Source organism: Meriones unguiculatus, chromosome 10, assembly GCF_030254825.1.
Source record: "Meriones unguiculatus strain TT.TT164.6M chromosome 10, Bangor_MerUng_6.1, whole genome shotgun sequence".
Lineage (NCBI taxonomy): Eukaryota > Metazoa > Chordata > Mammalia > Rodentia > Muridae > Meriones > Meriones unguiculatus.
In genome coordinates, this window is record NC_083358.1 from 76,300,311 (window position 1) to 76,324,818 (window position 24,508).

Sequence of the window (24,508 nt, forward strand, 5' to 3'; positions counted from 1 at the left end):
CCTGTGGAAGCAATGCCCAGGAGACTTTAGTTGGTCTCAAGTTCACAAAACTAGCCCCACAATATCTAATCTGTCTGGCTCAGGGTATCATAAGAGAATAAATAAGACCATAATGTGAAAAATTGCTGTTACTGTGTTGTCATTAAAATAACTGCCCTAGGTTGAACCATAGTCTTTATCTACTGATAAAATTCCAGGCGAATAAATGAAATACAATTATTTCTTTTTTTGTTTGTTTGTTTGTTTTAAAATTGTGTGTGTGTGTGTGTGTGTGTGTGTGTGTGTGTGTGTCTGTGCATCAGATGCATGCACATGGTCCACAGAGGCCAGAAGAGGGCACTGGATCCCCATGGTCCAGAACTGCAATTACAGACAGTTGTGAGCTGTCACGTAGGTGCTTGGAACCGAACCCAGGTCCTCTGGGAGAGCAACCAGTACTCTTAACCACTGATCTATTTCTCCAGCCCCCATTTCTTGATTACTTAATTAATTTACTCGAAGAGTTTTTTTGAGTGCCTAATTATGTGCAAAGAATTGGACTATAATCTGCGGTGAGGAATGTTAAAATGGTTAGAATGTCCTCCCCTCTGTCGTCCAACCTGTGAACTATGTAATAACATAAAAAAAAACAAAACAACCCAGTGTTGTATTGATTGATATTGAGGCATTACGAAATACCTCAGCATACTCCTGGCTAAGGGTATGATCCCATCTCCTGAGACAGATCAGCTGTCTCTAAAAGTCAGTGGATTAGACTCTCGATGGACAGTTCAATATTGGGAGATAGAGAAAGCAAAAAGTGGGGCCTGCATCAATATATAATATTAATATATATAATATAATTATATATTATATATAATAATATATTATATATAATAATATGTAATATTATTATAGAAAAATATATAATTAATATATAAATATAATATATATTTAATACATCAATATATAAATGCATTAAAAATTAGTCAGATGTGTTTGGTGAATTGTTATTTCTAGAAAAAGCTTGCTACACAATCATGAGAAGACCCTTGTCAATGAATCTACAGGCCTGTATCCCTTCGAGGTCCACAAGTTAGTAGCTCAAAGCGTAAGCTGCCTTTCCTCTACGAAACAAGCCATGCCTTCATTCTAGTCCTTGGGATCCCATGGAAATAGTGGCACAAACCTAGGCAGCAAACCCTGGGCTGTGGGAATGCACGGCGGAAAGATCCTGCCATGTAGCCCTGCATCACCAATGAAGTATTTTCTCATGTGTGGCTTCATTTTTTTTTTTTTAATCTAATAATCCCATAGTCAGGAGAAATTCTGTGAGGTATTCAGAGAGCCTTACCAGAAAGCATGAGGAGACAGGTATGTCGGAAGAATTTGTGTAGCTGTGTCCAGAATACCCATTTGGGAGAAAGGATTTATTTAGGTCAGAGGTTCAGAGTTTTTGGTCTGTGCTTGCTTGGCTGTATGTTTTAGGAGCTACTGTGAGGCGGAGCCTCATGGCAGCAAGAGCACATGGCAGGAGCAGAAATGGCAATAGAGGTCGAGGCCAGGGCTCCAGAATACTCACTGTTGTACCTCTTGTGACCCACTTCTGCCAAGCAGGCCCCACTTTTTGCTTTCTCTATCTCCTAATATTGAACTGTCCATCGAGAGTCTAATCCACTGACTTTTAGAGACAGCTGATCTGTCTCAGGAAATGGGATCACACCCTTAGCCGGGAGTAGGCTGAGGTATTTCGTAACCCAATCAAGATGTCAACAAAAACTCACCTTTATACAAAGCCCCTTGTCTCTCAGTCAGTGCCCTTTCATGTCTTCAACGGTGTCTCGGAGCTTTTACAACTTCAGCGGTAACCAAGCACAGACCCTTCCCCTCTGTGCAGGGGGCTGGTGTTGACAGACAGATATGGGAAGAGGCTTTGAATTTATCCTCTTTGGCATCTGTAGTGACACCTGTTAAAATTTCCCTGATCTGATATGTCTTCATTCCTCCCGTATCTCTACTGTCAGGTACCCACTGAAATGGAGGAACACTTTCTAGCTTTACACCCCGACCCTAGAGCTAGAGCCTGCTGATCCATCATGTTTAATCCTTAGAGATTAAGGACTCCCTCTAGGAAATGAGACTACCCTCTGATTCACTTCAGAGTGTAAAAGACAAACCCACCCAGTAATTCATGCTGAGCGTTCTGCAGGAGGAATTGGGTTTCCGTCCCAATACTGATATGTGGGAAGTCAGAATAGAAGGTGGCCTTGATCTAATAGGAAAGGGCTCCAGGAGTGGAGGTAGAGCTCAGAGCTGGACCAGAGAGGCAGGCAGTCTACTTGCTAAGGTCCCATAAATGAAAATTCAAGGTGCCTGCTGAAATTAATTCCAGATAAACAGAGAATAAGCTTTGAGTGTGAGGATGTATAACATTTAGATTGGTCTTATACTCAAAGTGCCTGGGGGCCAGAAATGTTTTAGATTTTTTTGGATTTTAAAGTATTTGCATATACATAATGAGCTATATTGAGAATAGTACCTGAGTCTACAGACAGACCTCATTTACAGATGTAGCCTGAAGATGACTTTATACAAAGTTTTAGTCTGCCTGTTTGATCAGGTATGGCACTTTCCACTTTTGACGTCATGTTCATGGTTTGGGATTTCTGAAGCACTTGGAATGTCAGAATTTTAGAGTAGAGAATTTCTATCTGTGTGTGTAATTCAAAATTTACCTTGCTATCCTGTGTTTTATGGATAACGTAGCCTGTCTGTAATGGGGATATTGGCAGTTGTCCAGGGGAATGCTTCTGAGTTTGTTCCTTGGCATGAACAAAGAATTGAATGACAGGGAAAGACAGAAGACCCCCTGAGAAAGGGTGTACAGCAGCTTTCGACACTCAGAATGGGAGACGCCAATGCTGGGAAGCCAATAAACAGACATTGGGTTGGGCATTTTATAGGCCTCCTGAGTCCTCCTCTTTCCCCTATTGGTCCTGTCTGAATACGCACCCATATTCCAATAATCTGTATAAAATAGCTTTTAGTTAAGACACAGGACTAGAAATTTAAGTTAATTCGGCATATATTGTCAAGGGAAGTGTTTTATGTGGATCAGATTAAATATCACTGAAAATCTAGAAGTTGGTTTCTTTCTCCCCGCTTAGGTCCTAAACCCTTCCTAATTTTCTCACATGGAAAGAGCATCTCTCGGATTGACCCGGAAGGAACAAATGAGCAGCAGTTGGTGGCAGATGCCGGCATCTCGGTGGTCATGGATTTTCATTACAAGGAGGAGAGACTCTATTGGGTGGATTTAGAAAGACGGCTTTTGCAAAGAGTTTTCCTTAATGGGTCAAGGCAAGAGGTAAAGTACTGTTATCAGCTGGGGTATGGGAGGAATGTGTACAAAAGCTGACAAATGTGACATACTGTATTTCCAATGTACAGATAATTTATCTAAGGTCACACTTTTCGGAATGGGCCTAATCTCAGAAGCTAAACAGTACTTAGTACCTGGATGGAGACATAAATGAAAATACATCATGGTTCAAACGTGCATGCGTTAAATGTAGGCATTTAATCCACGTCTGCGGTTTTATACTATTGATTAAGCTTACAAATTGATATTTGCAAAGCCTCTAAAAGAACATGAGAAAGGAAATACAGTTTTGAAAACATCTGATCTGGTTAAGTCAGCCACTATGAAGATATTATTTGCATTTTGGACCTAGGCCAGTTTTGTCCCTCTGTAAATATTTGACAGACATCCTTTTTACTTAGCGGCCACAACTAAGTAAGACAGGAGGCATCTGGTAGACCTAAGGCAAGGCTGTGGATCAGCATCCTCACTGTGCGGGACAGCCCCATAGGGAAGCACTGTCTAACTCAAAGTGTCAATAGTGCTGAGGTCAAGAAAGTCTGTTTTATCTGTACTCATTTTTTTTCTCACTTAGGGAAAAAAAAATTGGCTGACATTTTGGGAGAAAAAAAAAAAAAAAGCCTTTGTAGTCCCAAAGTCTTTCTACTCTCCACGGTGTGGGGTGGGGGATGAAGCTGAGCGTAGATAAAAAGTGTTGTATTTCAAGTACATACAAAAGACCCTTAATCTTTCTCTTCAACTGGTAGAACCCAGCAGTGAGTCCCAGGAGGAATGTGTGCTGGAGAGGGATTACAGAAAGCAGGTGCTTAGCAGAACCTCAAGCATTTATTCCCAACACAAAGTGCACATTGTTTGGGTTTTTCTTTTTTTTTTTCTTCCGGAACAAACCTCCCTCCTTCCAATTATTCCTAAAAGTTTCAATTAGGTACAAATCTGTTTTAGCACATCTCTGATACCGGCCAGCCTCACCTTAACAAGTTTGGCTGTTCCATATTCTCCAGCCATCCGCTAGGACAGCATGGATATCTGAGAATTTGGAGGCTCCCTGTCACCAAACAAGGGAAAGAGCATAAGCAGTTGTGGATTTATGTCAAGTCCTTAGGAGAGGATTGGCCTGGTGCCTAACAGCTCACCGGTATCCTGGCTGCTGTGGTTAAAACAATACTTAAGAGAACGGCACATACTGAATGTGAGAGCAATTTAAATGGGAGCGCTAATATGAGAATGAAGTTGTTTTAAGGCTTGCCTGGGTGGCTCCGCTTGGGAGCTAGCACAGCTCTGAGACTGCAGTCTCTACCCAGCCCCAAGCTCAGTCAAGCTCAGTGACGTTCTGCAGGGAGTTGGAACCACAATGGTAGTAGGCTTATGGCACCACAGAAACCTGTCAGTGTAAAAACCAAGGCTTCCTTCTGCCTTGCACTGTCCAAGCCCCAAAGGACTAGTTGACTTGCCCAGGCTGCAAGGATACAGGTTGATTTTTATTTTATTTTTTTTAATTATTGGTTCTTTCAAGAAAATGCAAAGAGCAGCCAAATATATATAAAGAAAAACCCTGTTTCTCTTTGAGATCCACAAGAGGAAAGGCACTTGGTGGGAGAAGGGTGGAGCAAAAGAAAACAAGGTTCCCTAACAAAATTGCTTCTGGAGGCTGTGGCGAATACCCTATTCACAAGGAAGGGTGCCTGTGGCCAAATCAAAACAAACTCACTCTGTGACTACTATTTCATCATTTGAAAGACGCAGGAAACACACCAAAATGGCAAGCACTAAAGTAAAGACTTCATATGTGCCATAAAGAAGCAACTTCATTGTGAATTGTAACTCTTTATGATACTGGAATTTGGTTTTGCAGGCAGTGTGCAGTGTGGAGAAGAATGTTTCTGGGATGGCCATAAACTGGGTAGATGAGGAGCTGCTCTGGGCAGATGAGCAGGAAGGAGTCATCACTGTAACAGATATGAGAGGGAATAATGCCCGAGTTCTCCTGGGTTCCCTAAAGCGTCCAGCATATATAGCAGTGGATCCAATCGAGAGGTAAAACCCTGTTTTGTTTTGCTTTGTTTTCAAGGAAATTGAAATGAGCTTACCAAGAATTTAGACCTTACCAAGAATCCTAAATCGTATCACTTGAAAGGCAAAAGGACCTCTTTTGAGTGAAACGCAGGTGTCATTTTCTCCAAAACAAGTGGCTGGGTTGAAACTCTTTAGATACTCCTCCCGGCCTGATGTTCTCCTACAAAAGCTTAGTTTTCTTTCAAACCGCATGGGATTTACAATAAAAATTCATACTCCTATTTGAATTTTCATTTAAAACAGTCAGCCTCCCCCTGGGCAGGCAGCAGAGGTGAAGCCCTGAGCCCCCACTTTATTGACTCTCTTCAGTTAAGGCTGTGTGTGGTGTGTTCATCCCCAGGTTAATATTTTGGTCTTCAGAAGTGCCCGGCCACCTTCACAGAGCAGATCTGGGCGGTGCTTATGAGAGAACACTGCTGGAGACACCAGAGAAGATATCGGTACTGACTCTGGATATCCTTGACAAACGGCTGTTTTGGGTTCAGGACAGTGGAGAAGGAAGCCATGCTCACGTTCGTTCCTGTGATTACAACGGTGGCTCCCTTATCAGACATCAAATCCAGTAAGTTATGCTTCTGAAATGCAGCAAAACAGTTGGCGCCATTTGAGGCTGGTGTGATAAGTTAATTTTACTCTTGTCCACTACTAGGGTAGACTACTTACACACAGAGTCACCAATTAATAACTGGCGAGTGACCTGGGCAGGTTATTTAGTAGTTCCTGTTCTCTATAATGTAGATATGGTAACAGTACCTGTTTGTTGGTGTCACTATGAAGATGAAGGAAGTAATGTGACTAATTTAGCATTGTGTGTGGCCTATGATAAGCTCCCACATGTTGGGAGCCATTTTGCAATTTGTTTGTGAAGCATTGTCTCTCTGGAGACTTGCTATGGAGCCAGCTTGTGGGAGGAGCAAAACTTAGCCTGGTGTGAAGCAATCAAAACCAGCCCCTACTCACACCCTACTCCTGGTTTCATCTCCATTTTCATCACCAGAAAAGAGGTGGAACTAAAAGTTTTATCCTGTTAGTTCTGAGTATGATGGCTTGAACCAAAATCAAAACCTAGTATGTTTTGCTAAACCGAAGTTTAGAAAATGAAGATAAATGACTAAAATTCAAACAAAGAAAGATAAGGTGGGGGATTTGGCTTTAAAAATTCAAGTAATGCCTGTTCTGCCATTTAATCCTCTCCTTTCCCCAAACCCGCCCCCCTTTTTTTCTGGTTGTTTTTAGGCACAGTTTGTTTGCAATGGCTCTTTTTGGTGACCGTATCTTCTATTCAACATTGAAAAAGAAGGCAATCTGGATAGCCGACAAGCACACCGGAAAGGACATGGTTAGAATTAACCTCAACGCATCCTTTGTGCTGCCGGGAGGACTCAAAGTAGTGGATCCTCGTGTACAGCCCCGGAGAGAGGACAGAGCTCAGGCCTCTGGTGAGTCGCTGGTTACCTCAGAAGGGCCTGCCACGAAGTCACCACTTACCCACGGGCTCAAGCTAGACACTGAGGAATTATGTAGGAGGGTGGCTTTTTTATTCAACCTTCATCCGTCTTTAGTTAAGACATAGTCCTGTAACAACAGGCAGATTTAAAAGAGGAAAGCACACATTTAATAGCATTTGTCTTCACACATATGAGGGAGGCATTCAGGGTTCCTAAAGAAATTAAACCTGGGAAGTGACTAGATTTAGTAATTTATTTATTTGCCTAACATTTACTGCTTAAGATTTACTTACTTTTGAGTCACCATTGTCTATATTATATGGTAGATTAAAAGCCTAAACAATGAAACAAAGTAAGGTGGCTTAACTTGAAATACTTGCGTGTAATTTATTAGCAGATGGGAGACAGAATTTTAAAAAAATAAAAAAGCAAGTTAACGCATAATTACACCTTGTAATGAGTTCAATGAAGGGTACACTGAGAGCAAAGCTGAGGTGTGAGGTGCTATTTGGTTGGCTATCAGAAAAGACCTATCTGAACACATGGCCACTTAGAGCGTATCCTCATGGAAGAACAGTAAATTTTTAGGGAAGTGACATGACAGAAAAAAACAAAAGGTCTCTGAGTCCCTCCTAGTGGCCTCTGTGGGGAGGAAAATCAGTGGCAGACAAAGGCACTTTGGGACTGTTACTGTCCAGACAGCGAGGACTGTCTTCATGCACAGAGCTTCTGACTGGTAGTTTTATTACTGCTCTCCCTGTGGGACACCTTTGTGAGGCTTTGTCTTGCCTTAGGCAAGGAGATGGGGGGTAGGGGCAGAAAGCGCGCCTCCGCCTGAAAAGGCTTAATCGCCCTCAGCTCAACTCTCTCAATATTTTGGGGGGCACAGTCTGACATTCTCAATTTCTCCCACCGAATTCCCTCCATTCCGCCTCTTAAGTGCGTGTCAGAGGTGCAATGCTCTCTCTGCTCCACCATGTTCACCAGCAGCCTGTCCTGCCCTGCCTGCTAGAGTGTTCAGTCACTAACTGAGCTGTGTCCCCTCCTCTTGCCTCCAAATAACAAATCTGATCCACCCACTCTACTGCTTGAAAATGTAAGACCTGGGGTCTCACAGCTCAGGAGTTCAATCGCGCCCTTCCCAGAAACTCCCCCAGACCAAGACTCGTTGCAAAAGCAAGAGGTTTATTAACCATTGTACAACGGGGTCACCCCTGCCGGTCAGCAAAGAGTGGCACCGGGAAACAAAGGCCTTTAGGTTTTTAAAAGAAAAATTGCAGGAAATTTGAAGTTGCAGTTTTGGCAATTTAGGATTGGATGAGGAAGCTATAAAGTAAGATAATTGGTTAGTCTTAGGTGCTCAAGCTTGGCCAGTCCTGCCAAGTGTGGTTGCAGCTGCAATTTAAGGTGGGGGTGGTTAGCTCCTCCTTGAAGATTAGGGGCTACAGACTTTTGGCTGGAGGTCAAAAGCTACTCAGAAGTCTAGGTTCGTTGCTAAGAAACGCTATCTCAAGGACAAGGGTCTGGTCCTACTTTTGCTGAGTGAAGGTCATTGCTTGCTTGCCCTTTTTTTTAATATCTGTCCTTACAGATAGGGTCACATTCCTTCACTCTCTGAAAAGGTACTAAGAGGCTTTAGCTTAACCTGGACCTAAAACTCAAAACTATAGGCGTTAGAAGACATATAGGTTACAAAGTTAGTCTAACCCTTTCAGAATCCATAAGGCTTTCCTCGGCATTCAGATTGAAACTCACCTTGGATCTGGCCCTGCTCTGTGTCCTCACCCTTTGTAAGGGGTGAGGGGAGATTTCCTTCAGGTCTTCAGGCTGCCTGTGGTGCATCCTTCCGATTGGAGGCCACTACGGTTTGGTGATAGCGCTGACATGTTAGGGACTATTGGTCTGTGCTGCACGTGCTTGTACATGTCTGGACGTGGCTCCTAAAGGGAACTGCAGGGCCAAGCAGGTGGCATGGGCTTGTGGAAGGCAGGCTGGAACCAAGGTGTGTGGGGGGGTGGGGGGCTCACCTCGTTATTTGTTACACACACAGGTAACTAATAGTGAGACTCTTTTTTTGTTTGGCTTTAAAACTGAGCTAGGAAGTTAAACTTTTGTAACAGTGATGCTTCCAATGCAAGAAGTGAAGAACTCTGAGGAGTAGTGCCTTAAATTGCAACAACCTGGCAGCAACTCCATAAAAAAAAAAAAAAAAAAGCCAAAATAGTCCACATGTGAATTCTGTGAACCTGAAGACTGAGAGATACTTCCCATAGAAAACCTGACTCACTGCCTTCAGCTAGAGCTCACGGAGCACAGGTGATGGGCAGTGAAAGCAGAACCGTTGCTTTGAGTAGGTGCTCATTGGCCTTAGTTGTTTCTGTTAATTATTCTTATTTATTAAATAAGTTATGGATCTTGGTCAGCACCACCAACTTCCTCCATGTTTGCATGGAACCCTGCGGCTTCCGGAGTGCTTTCATGTGTGTTATCGTACTGGTTCATCAAATAGCAATGTGGCACGGGGCAGATGGGATAACTGTATGTATTTCATAGTTCATCAACTGAAGACGTGGAGTGGCTTTTCCGTAACTAGATAGCTAGCTAGTGACTACAGGTGTTTTCTCAGTTCTTAGCTTATGTGATAGGGGTGGGGGATGATCAATACCTCAGATTCTGCTCTCTCCACCATAAGCAGGGTTTCTCTCCAGAAGCCCTCACTCTTGGCCAGCTCCTTTGATAAGGGTTCAAGTAAGACTGTTGAACGCATGAATTTCAGGAGAAAACTCTAGGATTTATGGAAGAGCAGCCTCAAACCACATGACAACTGGCCTTGGCCAAGGCCAGTGCAAAACCAGAAAAACCTGGTATGTAGCGTTCAGCTGGCAGTGGGCATTGGCTCCAGTCACTGACCTAGATGTGATCTTCCATGTGCTAGGCACCTTCGGATTTCAAGAGCATTGCTACACTGACCATCATTAACTATGTTTAAATTGTTTTTAATGCATTAGAGAACAGGGATTCTTCACCAGGGATTGGGGGGTGGGGAGGCAGTGCACTCTTTGATCTTATTTGTTAGATGAAACATTTGAAATATGGCATTGTTTCCCCTAAGGAACAAATGACCATGTACCTTTTATCAGGTCCTCAGGGTACCAGATACCTTTCAGTTGTTAAGGCATGCTTCTTTAGAGACTGCTGGGTCAATTTCCTCAGGTTTGCCTGTTGTATGAAGTTATTAATATTTACTATTGGTTTATCTTCTAGTAAAGCCTGCTATTAATCTTAAACAGCTGTATAACCAAATCACCACACAGAGACGGGGTTTTTAGTTAACCTAGAACACAATGCTGGGCAATATTTACTCCCTCCTAAACCTCCAAGCCCTCAGTTTCCTAACATTTAGATTTCCCACATTATACTTGCTTTTTGTGAAATCTTAGGTCTGGTTCATGCTCCACATCCTCCAAGATCTCTCCTCTAGCTCTGCTCTCCTAGCTCTCCTCTCACCCCTTCTCCTCCCACTCATCTCCTGCCTTCTGGCTCCTGCCCTCCTCTTTCCTGTCCTCTGGCTCCTCCCTGCTCAACATTGTGTCTAGTTGCTTTATTTTGTCCTGTTTACACAAGAGTTGACACAGGATGCTTAGAATGAGTATCACAATGCAATATCCGGATTGAAACCAGAGAGTTGCGGTAGGGTGGGGGAGAAATCAGTATTTGAATGAACAAGGGTAAGGTGTATACATTAAAAAAAAAAAACAAAAACAAACATTATACCAACATTTGCCTATACCTGGAGTTCCCTTGGGAGGTGGTCGGCATCATGTGGGTTTAGGAGGCATTTAGTTGTGAAGCCACATCAATGGAGATACTTGGGATACTGGCTGCGACCTAGCTGACATTTTTATTGTAGGAAATGTAAGTACTTGATGCAAATAAGAGCACCCCTGAACTTATTTCTTCTTGTCAAATGGCTAAGCTGTTTCTTATCATGGATGCACTATAAGATTCTAGTTCTGTGGAATCTAACTGGCTATTTGTGCATGTGCTCTGGAGAGGTCCCTCCAAGGTCAGGTAACTCTGAGATGCTAGGTTCAACAAGTTGTTTAAGCAGGCTGACTTTCCTCCAGTGGGAAGTCACACGTGATTAGATGCACTGCTGCTCTCTAAGGACCACTTAGCCTGTAGCCTTTCCCCCACTTAATTCTTATATAGCCATCCATGACTTAAATCTATCCTTTCTAATGCAGACCCAATTTTGAGCTCTAGGTAAAATTTAAGTTTTAAAGATGTTTTACAGGGGAAAGTGGCCGGGGCAGATTGATTCAAAACATGTGGGACTTAAACATACTATCACAGAGGGAGGAATCCTGTGAAGACTCTGTCGGACCCAGGCAGAGGTGCTGCTCTCACAGGAGCAAAGCCGTAAAGCTCTCCAGGGAGATTGCTGTGCTGGTCCTGTGCACATCCTTTGTTCCTGTGCTAAGATGGGCCAGCTTCAGTTACAGGAGCTTCCGGCTGCTGCCTTCTCACCCTGGGAGGAAGAAGGAAAGCCACTGCTTCTGACGATCTGGCTGGAGAGTTTCTGAGAGCTTTCCTCACTTGCTCTGTGCATCCTGCAGGGTCAGGGTTCACGCATGCATTCCATTGCAGAGCATCTTCATCAAGGCCTTCACTTCTGCCTTCACATCCCACCTGGAGCTCTTTGCACCAAAGAAAATGTCTGACCTGTGAACTCTGACCACCACCTCGCTATCTCCTGCCTCTCCAGTCTCCCTAGCTCAGTGAAAGGCATCAGTACCCATCTCCCAGACTAGAAACCTTCTTCCCTGTTTGATGCCCCAACCTCCAGATTCTAATAATCTCACACCTGGAAGCAAAGCTTCTTGTGCCCCCTCCCACAGCTCTCTTCCCCACTGCCCCACCCCCGGAAGGTAGATATCCCACCTCCTCTGTTCATTTCACAGCTCTGTATCTCACAAGGATCTGGACTTCATTTTCTATCGAGATGTTATCCATTCCCTGCCCTGGCCAGCCTCAAAGACTTGACATTCTTCTTGAGGACGGCTTTCTTTCTACCAGGCTACTCAGTACACTTATGAACACTGCCTTCTCCCCTCCCCATCCTTTCTCTCTCCTCCTCCTCTCTCTCCTTCTGTTCTCTTCTCTTTCTTCTTTTCTTCTCCTTTCCTCTCCCCTTCTCTCTTCCTCCCCTCCCCTTCCTTGGCCCTCTTCTTATCCTCTGAGAAACAGCTCCCACACTGTTTCCTTCAAGAACACCTTTCCTGACCAGCTTAGTAGCTGCTCCCCAGAGTTCTGAGAATGTATTTCCAGAGAATGTGCTCTTAGAGGAGCTGTCCATTCTGACGGCACCCAGCATGCCTAACTCTCATTGTCAATCTTTCTAAACTTTCTTAGTACCTGAGGCAGGGAATACAGCTCTCCATTGTCCTCCAAAGCCAAGAGGAATTTAACAAGAGCCAGAAAAACAAGTGTGAATGTCTCCCTCACCCCCTGCCTTGGCATGCTCTTCCCTCAGTTAGAAGGAACGGGTTTTCAAGATAGGTATCTCAGCACATTGCCTTCAAGCCTAAGAGCAGCTGCGTTTGCCCAGACTTTTTTAGTTGGGGCCTTCCCTGCACCGTGTCATCTAACTTCATGACAACTTTATGGTCGAGGGTGCGATTTGAGTACTATTTAAGTTCAGACACATGGCAGTGCTTTCCACTGTGGTGGGCTTGGGATTTGAACTCAGCCTGATTGGCGCTGACCTCCCCACACTGGACTCTCACTCTATCAGTCATTTGATGGCATAGATTTCTGTGAACTGTTTTAGAAAAACATTATCTGTTACAGCACCATCTATCCATGCCTCCTGTTGGCTAAAGATGGTGGAGTTAATGCCTCCCCTTTCGGGTAGTTTATGAACAGAAAATCCTTCTCATACCCCACCCCCTTTCGGAGCTCCTTTCTTCTGGCTTGGAAGCCAGCTCTCCCTGCTGCCCTGATCTTATGCCATTACACTTAACCCAGCAGGGGACTTCTGTGTGCACACTATTAATGGTAAGATCTCACGCTGAACTTCTCATTTGTAAAAGTTCTGATTCTATTGCTGTTAATATTTTTGCTTTCTTCTGTTTCCTTAGATGTAGATTCTAGTTTCGAGATTAAAAGTGAGTTTCAAAAGGATAGTCATGAAAGATTTTTACTATCAGCTCATGCACAAAATACCACTGTATTTCTTTAACTCCGTAAGCTACTTTTTGCAGAAATTCTTAATAAAAAATGGATTGTTCTATCATTCATAGATAGTGGCAAAGACCCGTGTCACCAGGCAAGCAAAGCACTGGCTTGAGCAAAGCTGGCTTCACAACACAGGTTTCCCCTGTCGCCAAATGGTTGCCATTTGAAATGCCTTTTAAATACTTGAAATTGCTCTTTATCTTTTTATGTCTCCTTGTTTGCCGTGAGTGCTCATCCCTTGCTGGTTCCCATATGCCTGCTGGTGGGGCCTCTGTTTATTCTTTCACCTGTGGCTTTTTCTTGTCATGTGTTTGTTCAAGAAACCAGCTCATCTGTCCTGGAGCACTGTTCACTTTCTAAATGCTCTACACAGTGTCACTCTGGTGTCACTTAACACGCTTGTCTTCCCTGTTGTTCTCAGAATTGTCACTTTGGTCCCAGAAGCCTGATAATAGTCGACTTTTTTTTTTTTTCCCCAGAATAGGAGTAAGACTGCAGGTGGCATCGCACACCTCCTATTGTAACAATTTATGGACACACAGAGGACAGTTCCCATTCTGTTTTTGGCTAACCAACGGGTCAGAAGTTGCCCCTTGGCCTATCATCTGTAAAATTTCCCGTCAGCCCTTTGCACAATGGCTTTAGAAGCTACTGATCTGTGCCTATTTCATTAGTGCCTTTTTTTTTTAAATTAAGAGTTCAAAATGAAGTCAGTCTTTTTTTTTTTCAATGCAGTTTATTCAGGAAGAAGTCAGTCTTATACAGAGAGGAATCTTTATGTCAAATATATTATTGCTACGAGGAGCTATTATAGCAAATGTAAACTCAAAGCTTGATTCTTTCCTCTGACATACATACATTCAGAATAAAGAGTTTCCCAGTATCACTCAAAGCATCTTTTATAAACTGTCTGTGTGACTGGTATGTTTCTATTGGTTGTTATTATCCTCTGATATGCACATTGCAGGGTCTTTCCCCAGAGGAGCTCATCTGAGGCTTTTCTGCATGGGAAAGATGATGCTAGGTTCCTCTCCCCGAGGAGATGCTGACCCTGGAGGTCTGGAATGCAAGGCCCAGGCTTAGAATGACCTCTGGATTGTGCAGCCCCTGTGCTACTGGGGACACAGGCAATATGGAGGCGGAGACAGTGAGTGTAGAGTCATGCGCACCTGCGTTCCCCACCTTCATTCTGCGGGGTGGCCAGGCTTGCCAGAAATGGGCACAAAATAAGAGAGGGAGTGGCATTATAAGAGTGAAATACTCCTCCCACCCCAACCCCCACTTCTGGGGATTGAACACAGGGACATACTGGGCAAAAGCTTGCTACGTCCCCAGACCCAAAGCACTTATTTTTCAACTGCTTCAAAGCCATTGGTTGCTTTATGTTCTAATTCTTACAGGAATCCTGAAGGATAAAAGTAGCAGGTAGCCAAACTCTGTTCAGGTGATTTGTTTGTTTTAAGATTTCAGTAGCGCAAAATGGTAATTCTTGTACTTCTTTCTTTGTGTGTTTATTCACACACACACACAAATCTATACTAGATACTCTGGGACATCTCTGAGGAGGTTCAGGCAATTATTTATGAGAACTGGACAGTAAGAAAGGCAATGAACCAATCAAAAATATAATCATAGGTTTTACAGAGATGTAAACACACTGTAGCATTTTAAGTATGTATGTACACACACATACACACACTCCATATATACATGACAAAAAGTGTAGTCTGCATTCAAAAGTTCGAAGGTTGAGTCAAAGTTCTATGCTTATTTGATCCCTGACAAAATTCCATTTTTTTTTCCCCACACAGGGGTTCTCTGTGGGTGTCCTGGACTCACTTTGTAGACCAGGCTGGCCTCAAACTCACAGAGATTTGCCTGCCTCTGCCTCCCAGAGTGCTGGGATCACAGGTGTGTGCCACTGAGCCCAGCACAAAATTCCAGTTCTTGATATGTAAAAGAGAAAATATTTGTTGTAAATATTCCAATTGTTTGTCCTGAAAATTAAGTATCAGAATTTACTTTATAAAATGGTAGTTTAATTTTTGTTGATATGTGCTATATATTTAAGGAATGCCAAATATTTAGTTATAAGAATCATTAAAGGTGGTGGCACACACCTTTAATCTCAGCACTCAGGAGGCAGAGGTAGGCAGATCTCTGTGAGTTTGAGGCCAGCCTGGTCCACCTGGCCAAACAGAGTTCCGGGACAGTTCCCTGTCTCAAAACAACAACAAACAACAAACAAACAAATAATCATTAGGGTAAATGTCTTGAACAAAAAAGACTAAAAAGACTGTGTTGGTGGGGTGACTTTTACACAGAATTTGAGATAGAAAAGAGCACGGAGGGTGTGGGGGGGAGCAGGCTAGGCAACCCCATGGGCTCTGCTTTAGAACTGGGCCAGGAACAACTGTGACTTACTGAGCTGAAGGACTGCTCCTGACGGCCCGTGTGCCCAGTTAGCAGTGACTGTAGGCACAGCGGGCTGTGGGCATTAGACTCCCCCGTCAGGAGCTTTAATTGACCGTGAGGGCAGTTAAGCCCTCTGCCAGGCTCTGCAAAGAGGTGTTATCTGAGGACAGCCGCAGCATTTTGAGTGTTAGCTCTGGCCGATTTTGAAGCTAAAGAAGGGACGATTAAGAAGATTAAACAAAAATATAACTGACAATCCTGGGTTTGGCAGCTTCCTAAGATGACCTTTTAAGTGTTTAGCATCTGAGTTCAGGTCATGCAATCAGCGTAGCCACAGAACAGTGATCATTTTCCCCACCTGTGCTCGGCCTTGAGTGGCTTATGCTAATAGTGATTGTCGTTTGAAGCCACCAGCAGAGGGCAGAGTAGAGCTGTCAGGGTGTCAGTTCGATCTGTAAGGTTGACTGGGAATTCAAGGGCAAACCATAAAGGGTGCGGATGCCAGGACCACCTTCAGGACACCACTCTAGGCTCTACTGAGACAATTAACATCAGAAAAGTATATGACTTACCACACACGCTCACCAATTAAAAGCATGGAACCAAGATACGTCTACATAACTATAGTGATGGTGATGATAGTTCCCAGGAATAATGGAATAGAAACAAAAATTAAGATAGACAGTAAGGCATCTAGAGTAAAATCCAACAAGTGTTTACTTCATCGATCAGTTTAAGTTTTCTGTTATCTTATACTAAGCAGTCATCAGGTTTGAGGTCTTTAAGGTGTAAATTTAGAGGAATTGCAATAAACAGTTAATTCTGTTTAGAATCCCTATAATTTTTTTCTGAAAGGATGGCTGGGTGTTGCGGTTCGTAGCACTCACCCTAGTGCTGAGGAGACTGAGTATGGGGACTGGACAACTGAGGTCAGGCTGGGCTACAGAGCAAGACCCTGTTTGGGAAGGGGGAAGAAAGACCTGGGAAGGTAGCTCAGTGGTAGAGTACTCGCCAAGTGTGTACAAAGCCCTGAGGCTGGCCCTTAGCACTGCAAAAATAAATTAAATTTAAAATAAAAAGAGAGAGCTGTCAGGGAGTTTCTACTTCAATACCTCTGTGTCATGGATTTGGAAATGAAGATCAAAGAGATAGTGATTTGTGGTCAGAGGCAGACACAGAGCTTGGTTTTTCTGGTTCTTGATCCTATAATCACCTACCATGATGGATGTGGAAAAATGTTTATAAAAATGTTTCCTATTTGTAGGAAGCGTAAGCTCCTTTTTCCTGTCTTAGGGAAGCGGTGGCATTTTGGTGTCATTAAGAGGCCAATACAGACTCTTCTGGATTGTTGCCTTAATGTTCACTTGTAAAGTTACAAAACAAACACGCTTTATGCTTTGATTGTTTCAATTGAAATGATTCTATCTTGTTTCCAATAACTATATATTTCTAATTTTATTTGTTCACTTTTATTATTTGAGACATTTTATGTTTAACTTTGTTTAACAGTTATTTCTCTCCTCCTCCTCCTCTTCCTCCTTCTTTTCCTCCTCCTCTTCTCTTTTGACAAGGACTTGCAGGACCAGACTGGCTTTGAACTTGCTTCGTAGCTAAAGATGACCTTCCACTCCTCTCCTGTCTCCGCCTTCTGAGCACAGAGCTTACAGGTGTACCCCTCTCCACCCATCGTGTGCTGTGCTGGAGGTTAAACCTGGGCTTCATGACCACCAAATGAACTGCATCCCCAGCCCCTAATTCTGCTTGCAGTTTTGATAGCACAAATGAAGTACAGAAATGTGAACAGTTGCCTGTGCATAACTGACATAGAACCACAGAAAGGAAATAAAAATTTGGAGTCGATCTCCAAAAGACCATCCAGTGCCACTCAACGTACCCAGTAGACAGTGTTGAATTTGTCTCGTGAGTTGTCAGGACTGTGTGTTTAATTCTGTCAAGACACTTGAAAAAATAAATTAGAATTTTTTTTTTTAAATAAGGCAGATTAACTAAAAGAAGTTAGTCACCTAAAACTAACGTGCTGTAAGTACACTAGGTGGATTCTGTAAAGTGTGGATTCCTGGGGTCCCCTTTTCTATAGTTCTCACTGATGTTGAATGTAAATGCATGGAGGTCACTGGCTTAGACTGAGTGAGATCCGCACCAGGTCCTGGACAGACGCAACCATGATGATATCCCACATTGCCAGATGTTTATCTGACCTGAGCAACCAGGAGAGTTGCCACAGCCAAATCCCCATGCAGTTCAGTTTCCCTGTCAGGATAAGCTGTGCTGTTTTCACCCTGACAAGGGGAGTGATAGAAGCCAACCAATCTGTATGATGCCATTATATGATGCTTTGTATAATGCCATTTCCTCTTTCCTGACAGCTCTCACCCTTAGGCTTACTTCTGTATTTCCAAAGCACTTTACAAAAGGCCTATGATTAAAATTGGCAAGATGTAGGAGGGAGCAAAATAGACCAAATTCTTGTTAACTTTTTGAAAAGTTACATGTTACTGTCGTTAATTCTTGACCCTTGGGTCTGAAAAGTAAAAGTACCGCATTAGCCACTTGTTTGTCGCAGTAAATTTAACCTAAGCCTCAATTTATGGTTAAAACCACAACTGTTAACACTACCACGCAGTTCTAGTTGACTCAACCTCACTCTAGCTAATTTGCCCCGAGCGTCCGTTTCACTGTGCGTGTACTTTATTGTTTCCCCTGGGACAGTTCACAACACACGGGACGCTAAAGCGAAATACTCAGGAGTGAGCAAATGTCAGTGGTATATATGAAGTACGAAGCCCGTTTCTTTAAGAAATTAAATCGTAAAACCAGCCAAGCATCAGACCTGCAGCATATTTCAGTCAAGAAAACTCACTGAGGCTTTTAAATTCTTAAAGGTGTAGTATGTGTAGTTCCAATACACAAACGCAAAGCAAGATGAAAGCGCTGATAAGTTAAACTCATTTGCAAACCAAGAAACGCCGGCTCCGCTAATTAGGACGTCCTGCCGTGACCCTGAGAGACGGCAGGAACCTCACGATCAGGCGAAAGAAGAGGCTTGAGCCCAGGCTGCAGGATCCTGAGCGCCGGCAGACGGGCGCGGGGCTGCGCCCTGGGCGACACCGCTGCTGACGTCACCGCCCCGCCCCGCCCCGCCGAAACCGACAGTTCCAGGGTGGCCCTCCGTCAACAAACAAACAAACAAACAAACAAACAAACACGCACCTCCACTTGCTCTGAAATAAACCATTTTCTGTTTTAGACTCGGAACTTTGCAAACAGAGGAGCGGACAATGCCGCCACAGCCTGTGTGAGCGAGACCCCAAGTCCCAAGCGTGCGCATGCGCCGAGGGCTACACCTTGAGCCGAGACCGGAAGTCCTGCGAAGGTAATGGGCGCAGGCACCGAGAGTTGTCCTTTTGGACAGGTGGAAGGCGCTCTGCAGAGGGAGCGCACAAGCCTGTCTGTGTCTTGTATTAGTGGGGGCTGGGGCTGTCCAGGGCCTCCGTGGGAAACCAACTTCAATCTGTTCCTTCCTCCCTCCATCCCTCCTTTCCTTCCTTCTTTGCTTCCCCAGGAGAGAACTTTTTCTTCTGTTTTAATTTCCGTTATACTCTCAGGTCTTTATAGACTTCTGTTGCCGGACGCAGCCCCCTAGAAAGATGCTCACGGGGCTGATAAAAGGCCAGGATTTTCTTTTTCTTTTTAAAGGTTTATTATTTTTATTTTGTGTTTATGAGGTCCTGCGTGTATATGTACACCATATGCGTGCCTGGTGCCTGAGGAGGCTAGAAGAGGGCTTGGGATCCTCTGGAACTGTTGTTAAGGATGTGAGCCACCACGTGGGTAATGGGAACCAAACTCAGGTCCTCTGAAGGAGCAGCAGGTGCTCTTCTCTTCAACGTTAAGCCAGAGTTTTCTGAGTGCAGGCAATAAAGCTCTCTCTCTCTCTCTCTCTCTCTCTCTCTCTCTCTCTCTCCCTCTCTCTTTCTCTTTACTTTGTGTAAAATATCAGGATGAACAGTTTCTTTTCTTCCATTTCATATATTTTTAGGAGTAATTCTATAGCCACCACCAGATTGAGAGTATTTCTCACACATCTTACCCACAGAGTGTTCCTTAAACATTTTAACTCAACAAGATCTAGAGAGAACCTTGGAGACTGAATCCAACTTGTTCCTTATCGTGGTCTCCTCCTGTTCGGAAATTCCTGGTCCAATGTAATAATCCCTAGAGAAATAACTAGTTTTCTAAAAGGTGCAGTGGTGCACACATTCCCTGGAATCGCTTGGCTTCAGGCACATCCAGCCTACGCCTGTTAGAGTCATGTGCTTGTTCCCAGTGAGCTGATGCTGTACCTTTTGTCCCAGAAGCAGAGGGCTGAATCCTGACACTCCAGTCGGAGCAGAGCTGTTGAGAAATGTCTGGAGAAAGACCAAAAGCAGAGCAGGAAATAGCCTAAACTAGCTAAGATATTATGATCTCAGCTTCAAGGGAGGCAATGGCAGGATTGAAGTTCAAGGCTAGCCTGGGCTTCATACTGAGTTCAAGCCAGCTGTGGAGGCATAGGATCTCTTCCTCCAAACGAAGGGGAGGGAGACAAAATGCAGCTTGGTGACAGAGTGCTTGCTTAACACACGAAAAGATCCTCGGTTCAGTCCTCAGAATCACACACACACACACACACACACACACACACACACACAGCCCCTAGCTTTTAATAAAAGGTTAATTGCAGACTGAAAAACCTGAGAAAGTGCTGAGTAACTCTAGCACAACGGGAGTGACTTTCGCGGGCACAGGGCCAATTCATGTTGCCCTCTCTGAGCACTGGAGAAGCAACCTTCCCATGGTGCACTGCAGGAGAAGCCAGCGTGAGGTGCCCTTCTTTGTGCTAATTAGGGATAACATGTGACTGTGGGCTGCTATTGTCGTTGTGCAGATGTGAACGAGTGTGCCTTTCAGAACCATGGCTGTACTCTTGGGTGTGAAAACACCCCCGGATCCTATTACTGCACATGTCCTGCAGGATTTGTTCTGCTTCCTGACGGGAAACGATGCCATGGTAAGCTGGGACAAGTCATTATTGCATTTTATTTTATTTTCAATTATGTCCCTAAGCTGTTTGTGATCGGAGTGGGTGGTCTTCGATGAGCAGTGTGCATCAAAATCACCGGGGGGGTGGGGGTGGGGGAGAAGGTATTTCATTTTGCCTTATAAAACATGGCTAGCTGAAGCTGCGCATTGTGGTACAGATTTGTCATCTCAGCACTCTGAAGGCTGAGGTAGGAGAATCACAAGTTCAAGGCCAGCCTGGGCTACATAGAAGGACTTTGTCTTAAAAGCCAACAACCACATGTATAGCTAAGCTCAATCACAGGCCTATTAAAAAGAAAAGAAAAGAAAAGAAAAGGAAAGGAAAAAAAACTTCAGGGCAAGGAAATAAAACTATATAAATAAACAAACACATATTTCTATCTTAACCGAGATTATCTAATATCACTAAAAGAGGGGCAGATAATAAGTAGTCATGATACATTATTACATGTAAAAATTAACTCTAATCCCCTTGTGTAATATATGTCAGTTTTTAGATACAATCACAATACCACTGTTATATCCTTAAAATTTGACAATAATTCTTTTTTTGTTTTTTTTCCCTTTTTTAAATAATTCTTTATTAATTACACTTTATTCACTTTGTATCCCCCCATGTGGTTCCCTCCTTCCTCCCATCCCAATCCCTCCCTTCCTCCACCCTCTGCATACATGCCCCTCCCCAAGTCCACTGATAGGGGAGGTCTTCCTCCCCTTCCTTCTGATCCTAATCAATTAGGTCTCATCAGGAGTGGCTGCATTGTTTTCTTCTGTAGCCTGGTAATGCTGCTTCCCCCTCAGGGGGAGGTAATTAAAGAGCAGGCCAATCAGTTCATGTCAGAGACAGTCCCTGTTCCTATTACAATGGAACCCACTTGGATACTGAACTGCCATGGGCTACATCTGTGCAGGGGTCTTTGGTTATATCCATGCATAGTCCTTGGTTGGAGTATCAGTCTCAGGAAAGACCCCTGTGCTCAGATTTTTTGGTTCTGTTGCTCTCCTTGAGGAATGGATACAGAAATTGTGGTACATCTACACAATGGAATATTACTCAGCAATAAAAAACAAGGAAATCATGAAATTCGCAGGTAAATGGTGGGATCTGGAAAAGATCATCCTGAGTGAGCTATCCCAGAAGCAGAAAGACGCACACGGTATATACTCACTCATATAGACATATAATATAGGATAAACCTGCTAAAATCTGTACACCTAAAGAAACTAATCAAGAGGGAGGACTCTTGCTAAAATGCTCAATTCCTATCCAGAAAGGCAAAGAGGATGGACATCAGAAGAAGGAGAAAAGAGGGAACAAATCAGGAGCCTGACACAGAGGACCTCTGAAAGGCTCTGCCCTACAGACTATCAATGCAAATGCTGAGACTTATGGGCAACCTTTGGGCAGAGTGCAGGGAATCTTAGGAAAGAAGTGGGAAACAGTAAGATCTAGAGAGGACAATAATTCTTACTAGCATCAAATATCATTTTTTTCTATTATTCAATTGTGTAACAAACAAATAAAAATAAAACCTTCAAGTACCCATAAGCTTGTGCTGTAGAGGGTGCTAGTTTAAATTGTCTTTTAAAGTCCTCTACAGAATTGATTTGTTTGCATCACATTTGTTAGCTTGATGTAGCTGTCTCTTTCAGATTCTTCTTATCTCTGGTATAGAATTCTTTAAATTAACTATTTTTATTTACAGAGCTTCTTCCTTTGTGGGTTTTGTTAATTATACCTTTGAAATGTCCCCACAATGTTCTGCAAACTTGTAATTATATCTATAGACCAGATTAGATTCAGCATTGAGATTTCTTGGCCAGAATACATTATAAATATATTTGGATTTCTACCAAGATATAGATAATGCCCTGATGTTTCATTGTATCTTGAGATTAGTCAGTGTTCCTCCATCTCCTATAGAGCCCACCAGTCACATTTTAATAAATATTTCCTGGATCTATTATTTCATCAAGAGTTTTGAAGTAATATTCTTGTCCTGTCATTTCTTTTTAATTAATAATTAGAAATCTTTTATAAAGAGAACTTTCTCTCAATAACTGTTTGCTTTCCCAAGACATGATATTTACAGTATAAGGCAAAATAAGTGGAAATTTGTATTAGAGGACATGATTTGCTAGTGAATTAGTCATTTCTAGGTTTGGAGAGCATCTGTGTTAGAGTGTACTTACTGAAAAGAGGGGAGAAAAAAAAACATTGTGAATTCTGAGGGCTATCCCAGAACAAACTTAGGATTTCATATTCCGATGTCTTCTAGTCCTGGTGTGTATTGGACTCTGTTAGCATGACTAGTGTACAAAAGCATGTCTGAAATCATGTCTATCATGTAGTCCTGTTTCATAGATGATGGAGAATAGTTCTGTCTGCATATCATCTGGGTTTATGAAACCAAATTCATCGAAATTGATGGATAATAAACAACATCCTGTTTGGAAATTACCTTTCACTGTTGCACATATGAGACTTCATTCTGCCCTATTGGTGAATACCCTAAAAGACTGGGTAAATGGGTTGACTACAGGCCCCATCCAATGCCAGCAATAACAGATACAGTTCTAATTCATTCTCAAAGCTTCCAGAACTTTTATGATAGCTATTTTAAGTTTGCATTTGAATTTGATGGAGTTAATTTTCACGCAGAGCAGGGTTTGCTTAAGCCACTCTGCAGCCGTTTCTGTATTGCTATTGGACTTTGATGTGCGCACCCATTTTAACTGACACCTTCCAGGGCACAAGCTTTTGTGTGCTTGAAGGTTGTATTTCATTGGGTTTGTTTTGACACACTCTCATTAAGATAGTAGATTGGCCCTCATCTTGGGGTTCTCCGGCCTCAGCTTCCTGTGGCTGGGATTACAGGTGTGTGACATTATTCCCAGTTGCAGTCTTTTCTAATCTGAGCTTTCTCTCTTTTCTTTCTTTCTTTCCTGAGTTCTAACTCAGAAGTGTAGGTTCTGCCCAGGCCCCAACCCCTTCTTTGGATACTGACCAAATCCTAAGACTGCTTTCCAGACCCTCAGCTTTCTCATTATTTTTCTAAAGATACCCTCATACCCCCCATGCAATTGCTTGTCAACCTCCATGAACATGCCAGTTTTTCCTGAACCCTAACTAAAAAGGCACTAAGAGTGCTTTCTACTCTTTGACATCTTTCTCCTAGCAGCTGTAAGAGTTACAGCTTGCATGTCTTTCAGTTTCTCTCAGACTGGAATAAACTGTCCTAGCGTCGTCTGTCTTTTTCCTGTGTAAGTTGCATGTTAGCACACATACGTGGTGTATTCCTATGCACTTGACACACACTTTGGTATTTGTTAAGAGCCTTTTGCGTCTCTTTGTACATATAATCACACACAAATACCTTTACTGTTTCTAACGTGTGTAAACTTCAGGTGAACTTGAGAATCACTTGGTAAAATTCCACGTAAAACATTCTGGAATTCTGATGACTAACAATTTTAAACTTTTTATGTAAAATTGGAGAAGCTCATAGAAGATTGAGGATAGTTTCACAAAATCCTAGCTCTTTTCTCTTCTTTATATTGATATTTTGTCCTTGTTTTGATATTTTTCAATACTGTGGCATCGAATAAATGTTAGATTTTCAAAATTCAACTTCCTCCTTTCAGAGTCGCAATTGAGTGTAACAGAATTTCACAACCCAGTTTCACACTAATCTTACTTTTTTCTTCCTTAATTAGAACTTGTTTCCTGTCCGAGCAACGCATCGGAATGCAGCCATGGCTGTGTTCTGACGTCTGATGGCCCCCTGTGTATCTGTCCGGAAGGTTCAGTGCTGAAGACGGATGGGAAAACATGTAGCGGTGAGCTTGCTGTCCTTTTGTTGACTTG

At 43.1% G+C, this 24,508-nt stretch overlaps 1 protein-coding gene across 1 annotated transcript in view; it reads left to right on the forward strand.

The window, feature by feature from the left end:
• Nucleotides 1-24,508, forward strand: part of Egf (epidermal growth factor) — a 74,713-nt gene that overhangs the window by 10,283 nt on the left and 39,922 nt on the right. The window contains exons 2-8 of the mRNA XM_021644986.2: nt 3,147-3,346; nt 5,214-5,395; nt 5,775-5,996; nt 6,671-6,873; nt 18,806-18,931; nt 20,486-20,608; nt 24,358-24,480. Coding sequence (XP_021500661.1) covers nt 3,147-3,346; nt 5,214-5,395; nt 5,775-5,996; nt 6,671-6,873; nt 18,806-18,931; nt 20,486-20,608; nt 24,358-24,480 — 1,179 coding nt within the window. The remainder of the gene's footprint in view (nt 1-3,146; nt 3,347-5,213; nt 5,396-5,774; nt 5,997-6,670; nt 6,874-18,805; nt 18,932-20,485; nt 20,609-24,357; nt 24,481-24,508) is intronic.